At 50.7% G+C, this 13893-nt stretch overlaps 1 protein-coding gene across 1 annotated transcript in view; it reads right to left on the bottom strand.

Annotated features, from left to right (window-relative positions):
- The window catches only part of CDC42BPB (CDC42 binding protein kinase beta), a 105943-nt gene that overhangs the window by 23079 nt on the left and 68971 nt on the right, over window positions 1-13893 (bottom strand). Inside the window, exons 11-21 of the mRNA XM_040478448.1 lie at window positions 13722-13841; window positions 12810-12943; window positions 11193-11435; window positions 9666-9776; window positions 8093-8337; window positions 7881-7986; window positions 7400-7524; window positions 6880-6985; window positions 4322-4470; window positions 2834-2928; window positions 983-1062 (exon numbers count right to left, since the gene is read on the bottom strand). Coding sequence (XP_040334382.1) covers window positions 983-1062; window positions 2834-2928; window positions 4322-4470; window positions 6880-6985; window positions 7400-7524; window positions 7881-7986; window positions 8093-8337; window positions 9666-9776; window positions 11193-11435; window positions 12810-12943; window positions 13722-13841 — 1514 coding nt within the window. The remainder of the gene's footprint in view (window positions 1-982; window positions 1063-2833; window positions 2929-4321; window positions 4471-6879; window positions 6986-7399; window positions 7525-7880; window positions 7987-8092; window positions 8338-9665; window positions 9777-11192; window positions 11436-12809; window positions 12944-13721; window positions 13842-13893) is intronic.

Raw genomic sequence — 13893 nt, forward strand, 5'->3', positions numbered from 1 at the left:
CTGTCTCTCTCTGTCCCAAAAATAAATAAAAACGTTGAAAAAAAAAAATTGAAAAAAAAAAAAGATGGAATCAATGAAAATGACGACATGCCATCAGAAGTCCCGTTAATGAGATTTGTTTTCGCTATTTTTACTTTCTGGCTTACGTCAAGGGTTGCTAGCAAGGGTCCACCCCTATCGTCTGGAGAGAAGCGGTAAAGGAGGCACTGGGTCCGCGGGCAGCGCACGAAGGGAGAGATGGGACTCACTGGGAATGGCTCCCTCGGGCCGCCCCGCCTGCCCGGTGCGGGTGGCGAGCAGGGGCGGGCCACGGCAACAATTCTCCCCACCACCCGTCCGCCCACCCCACGGGGGCCACCGGAGACCAAACCGGAGGGCCATACAGAAGTCACTGAAGTGGTAATGAGGCTGGCTTGGTCTTCATTTGCGGCAGAGTGGGAATGTGTATTTAGAAACCCGCCTGAGGGGTGCCTGGGTGGCTTAGTAGGTTAAGTGAACGACTTTGGCTCAGGTCATGATCTCACGAGGGTTCGAGCCCCTGTGCTGACAGCTCGGAGCCTGGAGCCCGCTTCGGATTCTGTGTCTCCCTCTCTCTCCGCCCCTCCCCCACTCGCGCTCTGTCTCCGTCTCAAAAATAAACATTAAAAAAATGTTTTTTTAATAAAAAAAATGAAAATAAAAACCCGTCTGAGATGCTCACCACACAGCCAGAAGCCAGTGCCGATTCTTCCCTGAAGATGCTGAGCACTTTCTTAGCTTCCACTTAAGTCTGGGGAAGCATCTCTGCGAGCATTTCTGGTACCTTAAATGTCTCTAACCTCACCCATTTGACACCCTGGGTCACTCCTAGGTCAGCACGACAGAGAAAACTGTCAGGTGTCAATTTGCTAGTGTGTTTATGGCCCCACCGGTGGTCAGAGCATGTCCTACCAACTCTAACTCATCACAAATTCATTTGTCACTTTTTAGAACAACTACTTACTCTAAATGTCAGATCGTGTCCAAGAGGTGCAGTGTTGAAATACTCAAAAATAGAATCCTGAAAATCTGGAAGTTTCAATCCTATAAAAAAGAAACAGACTAGTCAAGGCAAATTTAAAAGACCATCTGTGCTCCCATGGGGAGACTGAGCACCATCAAGATGTCAATTCTCCTTAACCTAACGGATAAATCTGATGTGATTCTAGTTAAGTTCATTTGGAGAGTGTCTCAGAAGTCCTTAAAAAAAGGGGTTGGGGGAGTAGATCTACCAGATACTAAATCAGATTTACTGAAACCTCTTTCATCACAATCCAGTGGTTCCTGCCAGTGAACAGTGAACAGGGCAGGAAATCCAGAAACAGACTCAAGTGCCCATGGTGACCTCATGTGGTAAGAGTCACATACAAAATCGGTAGGGAGAGGAACTTCTCAATAACTGGTATTAGACGACCAGCCACAGGAAAAAGATAAAACTAAAAACTAGATCCACAACTCAAAATGCACATCAGAGTAAATTTCAAATGGACCAGTAATCCACATTTAAAAAATGAAACCTGTATACAAGTATTAGAAAATATGAGTGAATTATTTGAGTACCTGGGGACTCAGAAATATTCCCCTGTAACTGAAAAAAGGGAAAAAAATGACAAATGTGATGCACAAAAAAAAAAAAAAAAAAAAAAAAAACAAAAAAATTTATTAAAAAAAAAAAAAAAAAAAAAAAAAAAAAACCCAAAAAACTTTATGCTTGGTAAAAAATATAAGCAAAATAAAAATGACAAAAGACAAACTGGGAAAATATTTGCAACTTTCATCACAAACAAAAGGCTCTACATATTCTATCCTCCATCTACAAAAAGTTTCTAGAAAAAAAACTTACTCTGAATTTTAAAAAGTGAGCAAAAGATACAAATACATAAAATCACAGAATAAGAAAATCTCAAGGCGCGTGGGTGGCCCAGGCAGTTAAGCGTCCAACCCTTGATTTCAGCTCAGGTCATGACCTTGCGCTTTGTGGGACGGAGCCCCGAGTTGGGCTCTGCGCTGACAGTGCAGAGCCTGCTTGGGATTCTCTCTCTCCTTCTCTCTCTGCCCCTCCCCTGCTCACAAGTAAACATTAAAGAAAAAAAGAAAAGAAACACAAATAGCCCTTAAACATACAAAAGGTGCTCCATCTTGCTCGTAAGAGGGACGCAAGCACAATCTGTATTCTAATGCTCCTTCCCACCTGTTCGCTGTGTGCTCACACTGTGTGCACGCGGCTGTGGGGCAGCAGCCGTCGCCTGCGCGCGGGCAGGGACACACGTGCACAAGCCTCTGGGTGGCCGCGGTCACCGCCAGCATCAGCGCAAGCATGCTTACTCCTTGACCGGCACTCCCACTTCCAAAAATCTACCCCCACGTACCCCACAGAACAGGACATGTTACCCACACACGGCTACTCCTTACAGCACCTGCTGTGACAGCGAGGGAACAGCCCGACCCCCGTCCATAGCCCCCAGCAGGGTGCGGTGCCGCCGGGACGGGACCGGGCCACCTCTCATGCCGCGGCTCTACCCACTCACAGATCGGAGGCCCCAGCAGGCTGCCTCGTGTGATCAGGGGGACACGGATGGGTGACTCTACGTACACGTGTATTTGCTTTGCACTTCCAAGAGGAAACAGGAAGGATAAGCCACAAACTGTGGTTACCTTCGAGAAAGGCATATTTGAACATACGCTACCTGAGAATATTGGCTTCAAAATCATGTTAAGTGCTTTCTTTATATAACTAAAAACTATTAAATCTAAAATAACATCATGCTGTTAAAAAAAACCTTGTATTTAAATACTTCAGAAGCTTATAATTTACCAGTATCGGCTCTAAATTTTTCTTCCATCTTTTTCTTCAAAATTTCCATTTCTTCTAATAATTCTCTATTTTTGGCTTCGGAATCCTTTAGTTTACTAAAACAAAAAATAAAAAATAGAAGGCTTTAAGTACCCTGAGAACAGATATCTACACGTTGATTCAGTGAGTGTCAAAATGTGAGGGCAGGGGTTAATTTCCAGCGCCTGGGAAAGTGCCGGAACATGGCAGGCTCCCCGCTGCGAACGGAAACACAAATCCACTCTTGGCATGGGTGAGTCCTCTGAGCACGTTACAGAGATTACAGATATTTCAGAATTAGAAACAGACGTGGATTTTCAAAATCATGGTTAATGAAGGTGTATCTGGAGGCCCTCGTGGAGTTTCCGACCCTCCCAGTCTCTTTCCAAATGAGTCCTCTGTCCTCCGAGGACACACCACCCAGATTACTCAGCCATCAGACCTCCAAACGTCATTCCCACAACCAGCGAGACGGCGGGCTGCACGAGACCACGACCACCGCCTGAGCACAGCTGCTGGGGGGGCGGGCCTTCGTTCCTACGCTTTCCTGCAGGGACACAGCAGTCAGGCTGCTGCAGTGACCTGGCCAGGAGGCGAGCGGTGCAGTCCAGCAGCTGAGTGGGGGTTCTGCGCCGAATTAGCAGGTGATGCTGGCTGACCTACACCTCTCTGCATCTCGCTGTCCTCATCTGTAAAATGGGGCTCAAGAGTGCTGGCCTCCTGGGAACACCGTGACAGTCACGTGATTAATAGGATCAACCTCTTACAGGGAGCGTACCTAAACGGTAGCCATCACTACTCTTACTCTTTTAGCCCCAAACTAACAAGATGTGTGACTCGGTAATCCCATCAGTGACCCTGTTCGTGACATCCAGGTCCCCACCTTCCACATCAACAGCTACTACAGGTAGGGCGGCCTGGGTTTTACAAGAGAGCAGTTCACGACCATCTCCTGGGCATGTAAGACTGCCAGCGGCGGCCTCTCATCAAACATTCACTGAATTTACTGTTGTGTAAAAATGGTGTTTGAGGGTCAGAAAAAAGTTTTGAGATAGGCATACTGTCTTCAACCTGTATTTACAATATTAGTTTTAGTTTAAAAGGGAAAACTCGAAGTTGATGAAACAAACAGCACTTAGGGAACAAGCAGGCCAGAACTGTCCCTCAGACGTGTGGCCGTGTCTTGTCACCCGGCACAGGGAGGACCAGCATCTGCCTCTTACACACACAGATGTTGGCACTTCAAAACCGCGGGCTCCCATCGCTTCACTGCTTCCTGAGAAAATAAGCACAGACCTCCGATGCGCGCAGGGCATTTGCACATCCACCCCATCGATTCTCACTGAGCGCCTACTAGGGGCCAGAAACGGTCCACCGTGCAAAGCTCCTTCCAGTCAACTGATATCACAGAGCAGGGGTGTGCCCAAGGTCACACAGTCCCCTATCGAGTCAGAACACAGTACCAGGTACCTTTCAAAGGAGAGATTTGCGTCTTTGACTTTCCTCAGCTCCTCTTGAACAAGCTGTTTGGCCCGGATCTCCGCCTCAAGAGCAGATTGCAACTCTAGCCGTGCAGACATGTCTAGCTTCTGACTACGGCGCACTTTCCAAAGGGGGTCCTGGAGACAATGGTTCAGATATTAAAGATATATACATATATATATATACTTTTTTTTAAATTTTTTAACATTTATCTATTTTTGAAAGACAGGAATAGTGCAAGCAGGGGAGGGGCAGAGGGCAAGGGAGACACAGAATCTGAAGGTTCCAGCCTCTGAGCTGTCAGCACAGAGCCTGATGTGGGGCTCGAATCCATAAACTGTGAGATCATGACCTAAGATGAAGTCAGCTTAACTAACTGAACCACCCCAGCGCTCTAAGATATTATTTATTGACTTTATTTATTTATTTATTGAGAGAGAGAACGTGTGTATGCATGTGAGCCGGGGAGAAGAGAGGGAAGGAGACAGAGGGTCTGAAGCAGGCTCTACGCTGAAAGATAGCCTGATGCGGGGCTCAAACTCATGAACCGTGAGATCATGACCTGAGCTGATGCTTAACTGAGTCACCCAGGCACTATAAAGATACATGTTTCTACATTTTTTTTTAACATTTATTCATTTTTGAGAGACAGAGAGAAAGAGCATGAACAGGGATGGGGCACAGAGAGGAAGACAGAATCCAAAGCAGGCTCCAGGCTCTGAGCTGTCGGCACAGAGCCTGATGTGGGGCTCGAACTCACGAACCGTGAGACCATGACCTGAGCCACCCAGGTGCCCCTTTAAAGACATATTTTTAAGATATTTACTTGTTTAAAAAAATGTTGACACATAATTCATCTTCTTCTAATCTTAAACTTTTATTATCACGTTTAAATACTAACTTAATTAACTTAAATATTAATTTGATAATGTTAGATATCATCAAAGTCCATCAGACCCAATTTTAGTCTGGGCTTTTTATGACTTTTATTCTTTATTAGAGATCTTCAAAAGAATGAGCTGCAGCTTAAAAAAATTTTTTTTAAAGAATAAAACTCAACCAGGAGTGCAATTTCTATTTGGGTCCGTTAGACTCTCTTACAAACGTATGATATATTGTGGGGGTCTCCGTTGTCTTACTCTTCCTTTATCTTGAAACATCTCCTATTTCACTATCCGAGCAATTATGTCATTACTCATCAATCATCCCTGCCCACAACGGAAGACTGAAGCGGCAGGAAGAGTGAGGATGGAGGGCTCGGCAGGGTGAGGTTAACAGTGACCGAGACCAGCTGGGTGGCAGCGTGCTCCCCTTCTCCCACCGAGATGCTGCCTGTGTTCCATCCGCTCTCGAGAGGGACAGAAGGAATCTGGAGATTCCACTTTATTAGACTTTTTTAAAAGCTTTCAGTCCACACGGTTGAGAATTTTTCGTTTTCCGTCCATAAAGAGAAGAAAAGGGAACTGACTAGGGGTTTGCAGGGACAGAGAAACGGGCGCTTTATCGGACGCCAACGACTGTGATGAACCCAGTGAATGTCAGAAGCCTGAGTCTTCAGATGACCATGGCCCACACGGATTTCCTCAAGAATCAACGAGTGAACAATACACTTCTACGGACAGGAAGGAAATACACTTTCATCAGTCAGTCCTTCAACAGGAAGGACTGTTCACACAGAATTCTGCAACAAGAATATCAATCATCCCATTTTGCTAAAAGGACCTAGGGCTATATTCTTTCATCTTTCGTAAGGTTTATGCTCTAGGTTTATTTAACACAGTTCACAAGCACGAGTATACCCGTAGATATGACTGGAAGAGAAAACGCAGAAATGAAAAAAACTTGATCGTCTGAATTGGTACTTCTAAATCTAAAATCAAAAAATGAATATGTTCTCCAATTACAGAGCGAAGAACACAGCTGTATTCTTCGACAAGATGGTATATGTGCCGGGTGCTCAGGTGACAGGATGAGGAGGAGTAACGACATTCGACATAACACCCCCCCTTTGGGGCAAACACATCTTCAAACCAGCAAAACAGGGAATAAAAATCTGGGTTTGTGAAGTTCTAACTAAAACGCTAATGAAACAGTTCCCCTACGCCTTTATTATTACTAGTGTTCGTCACTTACAGAATAACTTACACACACATATTGTAAGAAAGGCAGACAGAAGGAGGGACACGTGGGGCTGCGCCCAGAAGTGAGCCTGGGTGGAGACGGCTCGCCAAACTCTGGGCACTCGAAACACACGGACCACTGACTGGGGGGGTCGGGGGGGTCGGGGTGGGAGTGAGAGAATGGACAAAATCCATCTCCTTGAGGGCAGGAGCCCGTCGCGCGAACTGCGGTCCCTCCACAGAGTGGCTGTGGTCTCCCAGTAGTTCAGACAGCGGCGCTCTGCACCTGGGGGGCGTCCCTGGCCACACGGAGGCCCGCGTCACCCGAGTTACTTGCCCGGCACTGAGTTTCTACACTCGTGTTCAAGGTAAAGCCACTGGGGAGTCCCATCATCATAAAAAGACATGGTTCAGAACAAAGCCTACCAGTGCTCTCGACCCCAGACTGGAGCTCCTCAGTGTCTCGAGCTCTTCGGTCATCTTGGAAGCAAGAGCCTGAAGGTAACCTCGGGCGTCTTTCTCGTCACTGACCCTAGAGAAGGACCATAGAGACCCAGTGAGAGGAGCCGAAAACGAGGACAGGTTCCTGCCCCCCGTGGGACAAAGTGACATAGCGTCCCATCGGCCGGAGCGGTCGCCCACGACCAACGAACGGCTCCGCTAGCAAGGGCCACCCCAGTCCCTCTCTGCCGTGTTGCGCGGGGGCCCGGCCTCCCTTTCGCTAGAACGTGTGGGGTGTGCCAGCCTGACCCACGCCTCCAGGGACCTGGTGCACTTTCTCCACCTATAGTCCAACGTGAAGAACACCGGACAGAACTGCGGCCCCTCGACAGCGGCGATTCGGGAGAGGGCGGCGGGTCCGTGCCGAGGCCTCAGGGCAGCGGCGCGGGTGGAGGGAGCGCGAGCAGTGTGGCAGGGCTGGGGAAGGGCGGGCGGGCACACGTACCACTGAATGATCTCTGCGATCTGGGCTTCCCAGTGGGCCACCGACTCCTTCTTGGCCGCCAGGTCCTGTAGTTCATCCTCCAGCTGTCTATTTTGAGCTGTGAGTTTATCCACAAAGGAACAAAGCTGAAATTAAACAATTGTACCACATAACTCGTTATTTGGTGTCCTTTAAACGTGACCTTAGCGTTATTAAAGCTACACGTTCTTTGGAAGATTTTGAAAGTTTTCTTAAATCGTTGTGAGATTTTGCTCCAAACTTCATCTCAGATACGGACTTTTCAAATGTATCTAACTTTGGTCACATTTCAACCCAAATCTGAACAGACAAATGACAAGAGCAGGGGATTTCAGGAAATTAGCAGCTTCTAACCCAACGGAAACGTGTTCCTTCACGTAGGAAGCAAGCTGCGTAAACCACCCGACTCCCAGGACCCGCGACCGGGAACCAGAGCCCCGAGCGGTGGCATGGACTAGATTACCCGCTCGTTCTCAGCTGTCAGCTTCTTGTTTTCCTCAAACAGCATCGCCCTTTCGCGCTCGTATTTGTCTCTTATCGTGCCGACTGCTTCCTCCATTTCGGCGTGCCTGGGAAGGTGCGAGAGCGGCGGTTCAGAAGCTCCGTGAGCCAATCCTCTCGGTGGCGGGGGCACAAGCCCGCGCTCACAGCACCGAAGGGCGCATGAAAACCTACCGTTCTCGCTTTGACTTTTCCAATTTGTCTTTCAGCATGAGAACTTCCTTCTGCAGGGCCAGCTGGTGGCTTTCCGAATCGTGTACCTCCTTTTTCACATTTTTTACTTCCAGCACATGGGAGGCCTCACGCCTGACCAACTCCTCTTCATAGAACAGGACTTTCTTCTCAAGTTCAGATCTGATTTTGGAAATCTCCTGCTGATGTTCTAAGGTGGCCCCCGGGCCCCGGCCTCCTTGCTTCATCTGAAGAGAAGGTAAAATAAATTACAGGTCCGTGTCTTCCCCTCGAGGGCCGCACGGCCCTCCACCCACACCCTGTGCGGGCACCCGTACACGCGGCTTCTCCTGTCCCCTCCCCACCAATGGCAGGCACCGCGCCCGATGCAGCTGGCCACGGCCGCGAGGTCCTTCTAACAACCGTCGGGCAGATCTGAGGGGCTGACAGCACCTACCTTGCACAAGGGACGTGCCCAGATCTGCCTAGGACCCCGGAAGCTCTGTCTACACCCTGACACAATCGGTCCCCAAAGCCTCCTCACAGTTTGTTAATTCGGGCGACTATGTGTCAGGCCCCTTTGTGGTTAAGAGGGTCACATCGAGGTCCCTGCTCTCGTGGGGCAGACAGGGAAAGACCGACGGCCAAGCAGCAAATGAGCAACGAGACACTGACACAGGGCAACGCGGTGAAACGTGGGGGTGTGGTGCCCAGCGGACAGTTAAAGGAGCCGTTGACGCAGGGACACGTGAAGTGCCACATCAGGCGGAAGGTTCTCCAGCACGGTGACAAACAGCAAGGTGAACGCAGTGAGCTGGGTGGTAAACGCTGGGAGGGCCTCTGTCAGGGCCCGAGTCACTGGGAGCTGCTGGGGGCACTGACGACAGGACGCGCCCTGGTTGCCGTGGGGGTGGGGGGGTGGGGGGGTGGTGGACTGTCAGCACCAGCGGCGACGAGCAGACTCAGGCACGAGCAGGCAGAAGTCCAGGCCCCGGGGCTGCCGCCCACAGGCCCAGACGGCAGCAAGGACGAAGGAGGGAAAAGAGGCCCGCCCGAGGTGCATGCTGGGGAGAGAGCGGGCCTATCGTCTCCACCGGCAGATGAGGAAACCCAGGCTCAGAAAGGGGACTCGTGCCCCTGAGGTCACGCCAGGCTAACAAAGAGCCCCCCCTCCCCCCCCTCCTCACCCCTGTTCTGGCCCCTGGCACCTCTCTGCTCGCTCGCTCGCTCACTCCCTCCCGAGGTGCCCGGCTGCCCTTGGCCCCGGGCCACTGGCCCGTCTTCAACTTCAGCGGCAGGACACGGGCTTTAAGGAACTTTTTCAGAAATGGTCTCACTGAACACACGGCAGGTGTCAGGTGTTAGTTTATCAGGACTTACGAGACACTGCCTGACACTTTAAGGAAGGAAAACAGCGAAGGAACTCAGGTTCTAAACGGAAAGAAGGCTGTCATTAAGGCACGTTTGTGACCTGTCCCCTCCCCACACCCCGTCCTTCCGGACAAGCCCAGCGTGCGGGAGGACTCCCAGCACGACAGTCAGGAAGGAGGACGGGCTGGTCTCCTACAGGTACTACCTTGAGGGCCTCGAGCTCACTCTCCACTTGCTTGGAGAAGTTCTCGCTGTGCTCGCGAAGCTTGCGCTCCCGGGAGGCCTCGGCGACGGTGTCCTCCAGGCGGGCTTCCAGCTGCAAGGGGGGGCACAGTGCTCACCAGCACGAAGCCGGCCCTGCCCTGGGGCTCTCTGCGGACGGCCCTGAGGGCCTGTTGCTCCTACCTCCGCACCCGATCCCAGGCCCAGTTAACGGCGGAGAAAGACACTTTAAGGCTCGACTGGAACAGCTGGTTAGTAATAAACCAAGTTTAAATTCTAATGTAAACCAACAACTTGGCATTAAGTTTCCGGACAGGAGACGGACTGGTGACACAGGCAATTGGGATGTCTGCAGATCACAAATCCATCTATCGACTGGTGAAGGTCACGCGCACGTGCCCAAGCAGGGAGCAGCGGAAAGGACCCCCTGCACCTCGGCCGGCTGAGTGCCCTCTCCCTTTACTTTAAAGCAGATCCCAGATGCTGCAGTGACCTGCCCGGAGTGTGGACACTAATGCTTCGCTAGGGGTTCCACTGATGCTATAGCTACAAATGCATCTGGGTTGCAAAATAAACGGAAAAAAAACAAGTAGGTGTTTTGACACCGACTGACAAAGAGCATGTACTTATAGAGCATCCGATTTTTTACCAAGCAAGTTGTAACAGAATTCAATCCTAAGGGCTGCTTAAAATATGACACTCGTTAATGGAAGAGTATTTGGAGTTAGTCTAGGGCAGCCAGTTCTCAAAGCGGGGTCCTGGGGCCCTTTCTAAAAAAGACCCTTCTTTTTTTAATTATCTGGGTTTTCTTCAAATACTTTATCCAAAACAGTGTAACACAACAGAACGAATGCAGAAATAGTTTATCAAGCCAGTTATTAAAGAAAAGCACAAAAATGTAAAAATGCCATTCTTCTCACCAGATGGGGGAAGGGAGTTACTTTTCACAAAAACTGTCAGTTAACACGTAACGGGTTTACTGTTGAACTGAAAAAAGTGTTTTAATCTCTAACCTGGTAAGTATGAGGAGCTGTAACCGCCACAAACGAAAGCTCTTTGGGGGCCTCAACAGTTCTTAAGAGCATGATGTAGTTCCGAAACCAAAGTTTCAGAGCCACTGGGCTGACTGGGGGCGCCAGGCTGAGCCTGGTCGTCCTCCTGGCCGCCCCTTATGGACGTAGGACTCGTATTCACGTAGGCTGTGCTGTGCCAACTACGTCCCGACACGTTTACGTTCTGTTTGTTGGGCAGAAATACCCTCTATTTGCTTTAAAAGGGAATTTTTAAAAACTAATGCCCTAAGAAATGTCTTTTAATAATTTCACCAATAGGTATCGGGGGCTGAGAAGTACAAAGGAAATATTTGGCAGGTCAACTTATTTGGCTTCTCATAAAATTTAAGATCCGTTTTAAAGTAACTCATGTAATTTAGCCCACGTTCTCGAAGGTGTTCTAGTAGGAGCATACAAAAGCCCGAACAGTACAATCCCCGAAACGGCTACGAAGCTACCTCTTTCCTCAACTTCTCCGACTTGCGGATTTCCTGCCGCATGGAGTCGATCTTCTGCATGGCTACCTCTACCTCTTCCTCTTTGTCCCGCAGCTGCCGGGATGCCTTTTGCTTCTGGGAGCGGAGTTCTGCCATGCGCTCGTTCAGCTCGGAGAACTCCTGCAGGGCCAGCTTGCGTTGCTGGTGGGCGTCTTTGAGCTCTCTGGCCTGGGACTTCAATCGCTCGGAAGCTTCAATCAGTTGCTGAACAGAAAGAATGACAGAGGTTTTACGTTTGCTTCGCAGAGACGCGGAAGGCTGGCCGTTCAATCCTCTCCCGAAATGCTGCTTACAGGCCACGGCCGAGAGCCAAGGGCTCACCTCTGTGAAAAAGCCCTTGGCTAGGCCCCAGCACAGCTACGAGCAGCCTGGAAGAAGACCCACCTGAGCAGAGGTGCTAAGATCGAACTCCCTCCGGGAAAGACCCCCAATTACGCGGCGACCAGAAGCCCGAGCTCTGCCAGCCAGAGGGAAGGCCTGCTCACAGCACAGGCTCACGTGTTTCGACCTCTCCCCTATGCCGTCCACAAGGCCATAAAGGCGGACGGAGCGTGAATGTGGTCACCAACCCAGTTATTGAAACAGCAGAATTGGGAAAGAACACGTTACGTACAAAAAAGCTTAAGAGTTCCATCAAGGTAAAGAACCACATAAAAACGACTGTTGGACAGCTAGCCCCTGACGAGAGTGAGGTTATGGTGGCCCCCCTGGCTGCACCCGTGGCCTCCCCTTCCCGCAGCCAGTTCGTCTACGACTGGGTGGCACAGTCACGGTGGCACCTATTGGTCTGATGTCGGAAGTAGCTGGATCTGGGGGGAAGGGGGGACTCCACCAGGGCCGGGCCAGGCTCAGTGAGCTGCTGAACCTACACTAGCGTACCGGGGAGTCTCCTGTCCCCTGTGCACTTCTCGACAAAGCGCCGTGGTTAGGACACCACGACAGACTGAACAATCTGGGTCTGAAATCCTGCACGTTTTAGAACACAAAGCAAACTGCAGGTTTAATGACTTAAGTGTATAAACGAATGTACTTTAGAAAACAATCCTGGTATGAATACACTACCGACCGAACATACAATCTGATACATTTTACTGAAAATCAAATTTATAAAGGGGTTTTGGGGGGACTCACCCAAATTTTAACAAACGGTTTCTTTTGCAAGGCCCTGTCATACAAAGAGCCCCTGCTGAAAGAAGGGGAGGAGGCCGCTGGAAGGGGGAGGACTCTGGCACCGGATACCAGCGTGTGAACCCAGCTGGGTCAGCTGCTGTGGGGACGTGGGGACCCTCAGGCCCTGGGCATCGCCGGGTCCTGGTGCACAGCCCGCCCAGCAGGCCTGTGGCAAGGACCGATGTGGTGACCGGTGCTGAGGCCGCCCACTTCACGGCCAGCCACCTGGCAGGCTGCGTGGTCGGCGGCACGGCATGACCCTGAGGCAGTCTGGCCCCTCGTGGACTGCACGCAACATGGCCCAGGGCGCAGACGAGGGTCCTGAGGAGGGCTCAGACCCCCACACAACTTCAAGGTCACAACTGCACATCGCTGAAACCTGTCTCACGTGAAATTACCCCCAACTACCTTGTGAAAATCCTCCTTTTCCTGCCGCACCACGCGGTACTGCTTCTCCAGGCCTTTCAGCCGCTGTGTGGAATCCTCATGCTCCTGGCGAAGGGTCACTGTGTCCTCCAGCTGTCGCTCGAGCCTACTGGAGTCTGAACAGAGAGAAAATAAACCGCGTTCCCTTACAGGAAAAACTTCACGTCAGCTGACTTCCTGATAGTGAATTCGTTAAGGATCCTTCACTCACTTTATCGCTTAGTAACCTTCTTGCTTTCTCACACATGGAAAAGTCACGTATGCAGCCACCCGCGTGGACTGATGGGGTAATCGCTCTCCCCTGGGGACCGGGGACTGTGTGAGCCCGTGTGCACGGGCACAGGGCAACAGAGGTGCGCAGTAAGGCTGATCATGGGCTCACTCGGGGCCCCTCTCAGCACCAGGATGCTGGGGTTCCAGAGAGAAAATGGAGGGCGGAGGATTAAGACTCGAAAGCGATTTGAATCTTCAGGAAGCTCTGATAATCTAGGAGCCGCAAAGGACAGATGGTGACGACGGAGCCAGCCCCTAAAATACTGCAAACGGCAGGCACAGCCACTGAGGACGCTTCGGAGAGAAATACGCTGTGGCACTGGTGCCTCAGGGCCACCAAGGGGAGAATGGGTCAGAGAAATGTAAACCTTTCTGAGACTTCACGGGTAAAATGCTAAGAAGTGATTCTAGCTGCAACTGTAAAAGTCTCTCATTGGTGGGCCAAGCAAGTTGGAGAGAGAACGTCAGGTGAACGGACGGAAAGAAACGGGAGACCTGTATGTACGTTACAGAAGCCAACGCCGCTCTCCTTTTCCACCCTACAAAAAGGGCTCTGAAAATCTTCTTGGACGGGATTAACGCCCAGGAACACAGACGAAGCAGCCTCTTTAAGACACCTACCTGCTATTTTATTCTTCAGACGCTCTATCTCCTCATTTAGCTTTTTGATTTCCTTATCGCGGGCTGAGCCGCCCAGGGCCCGGGTGGAGCCGTGCAGGGACTGCACCGTCTGGGTGGACTCTACGGCAGGGAGACAGGCGTGAGGGAAGGGGACAGGGGGAGCGGGGGGGGG

Source organism: Herpailurus yagouaroundi, unplaced genomic scaffold (genome assembly GCF_014898765.1).
Source record: "Herpailurus yagouaroundi ecotype Mexico unplaced genomic scaffold, PumYag 141, whole genome shotgun sequence".
NCBI lineage: Eukaryota > Metazoa > Chordata > Mammalia > Carnivora > Felidae > Herpailurus > Herpailurus yagouaroundi.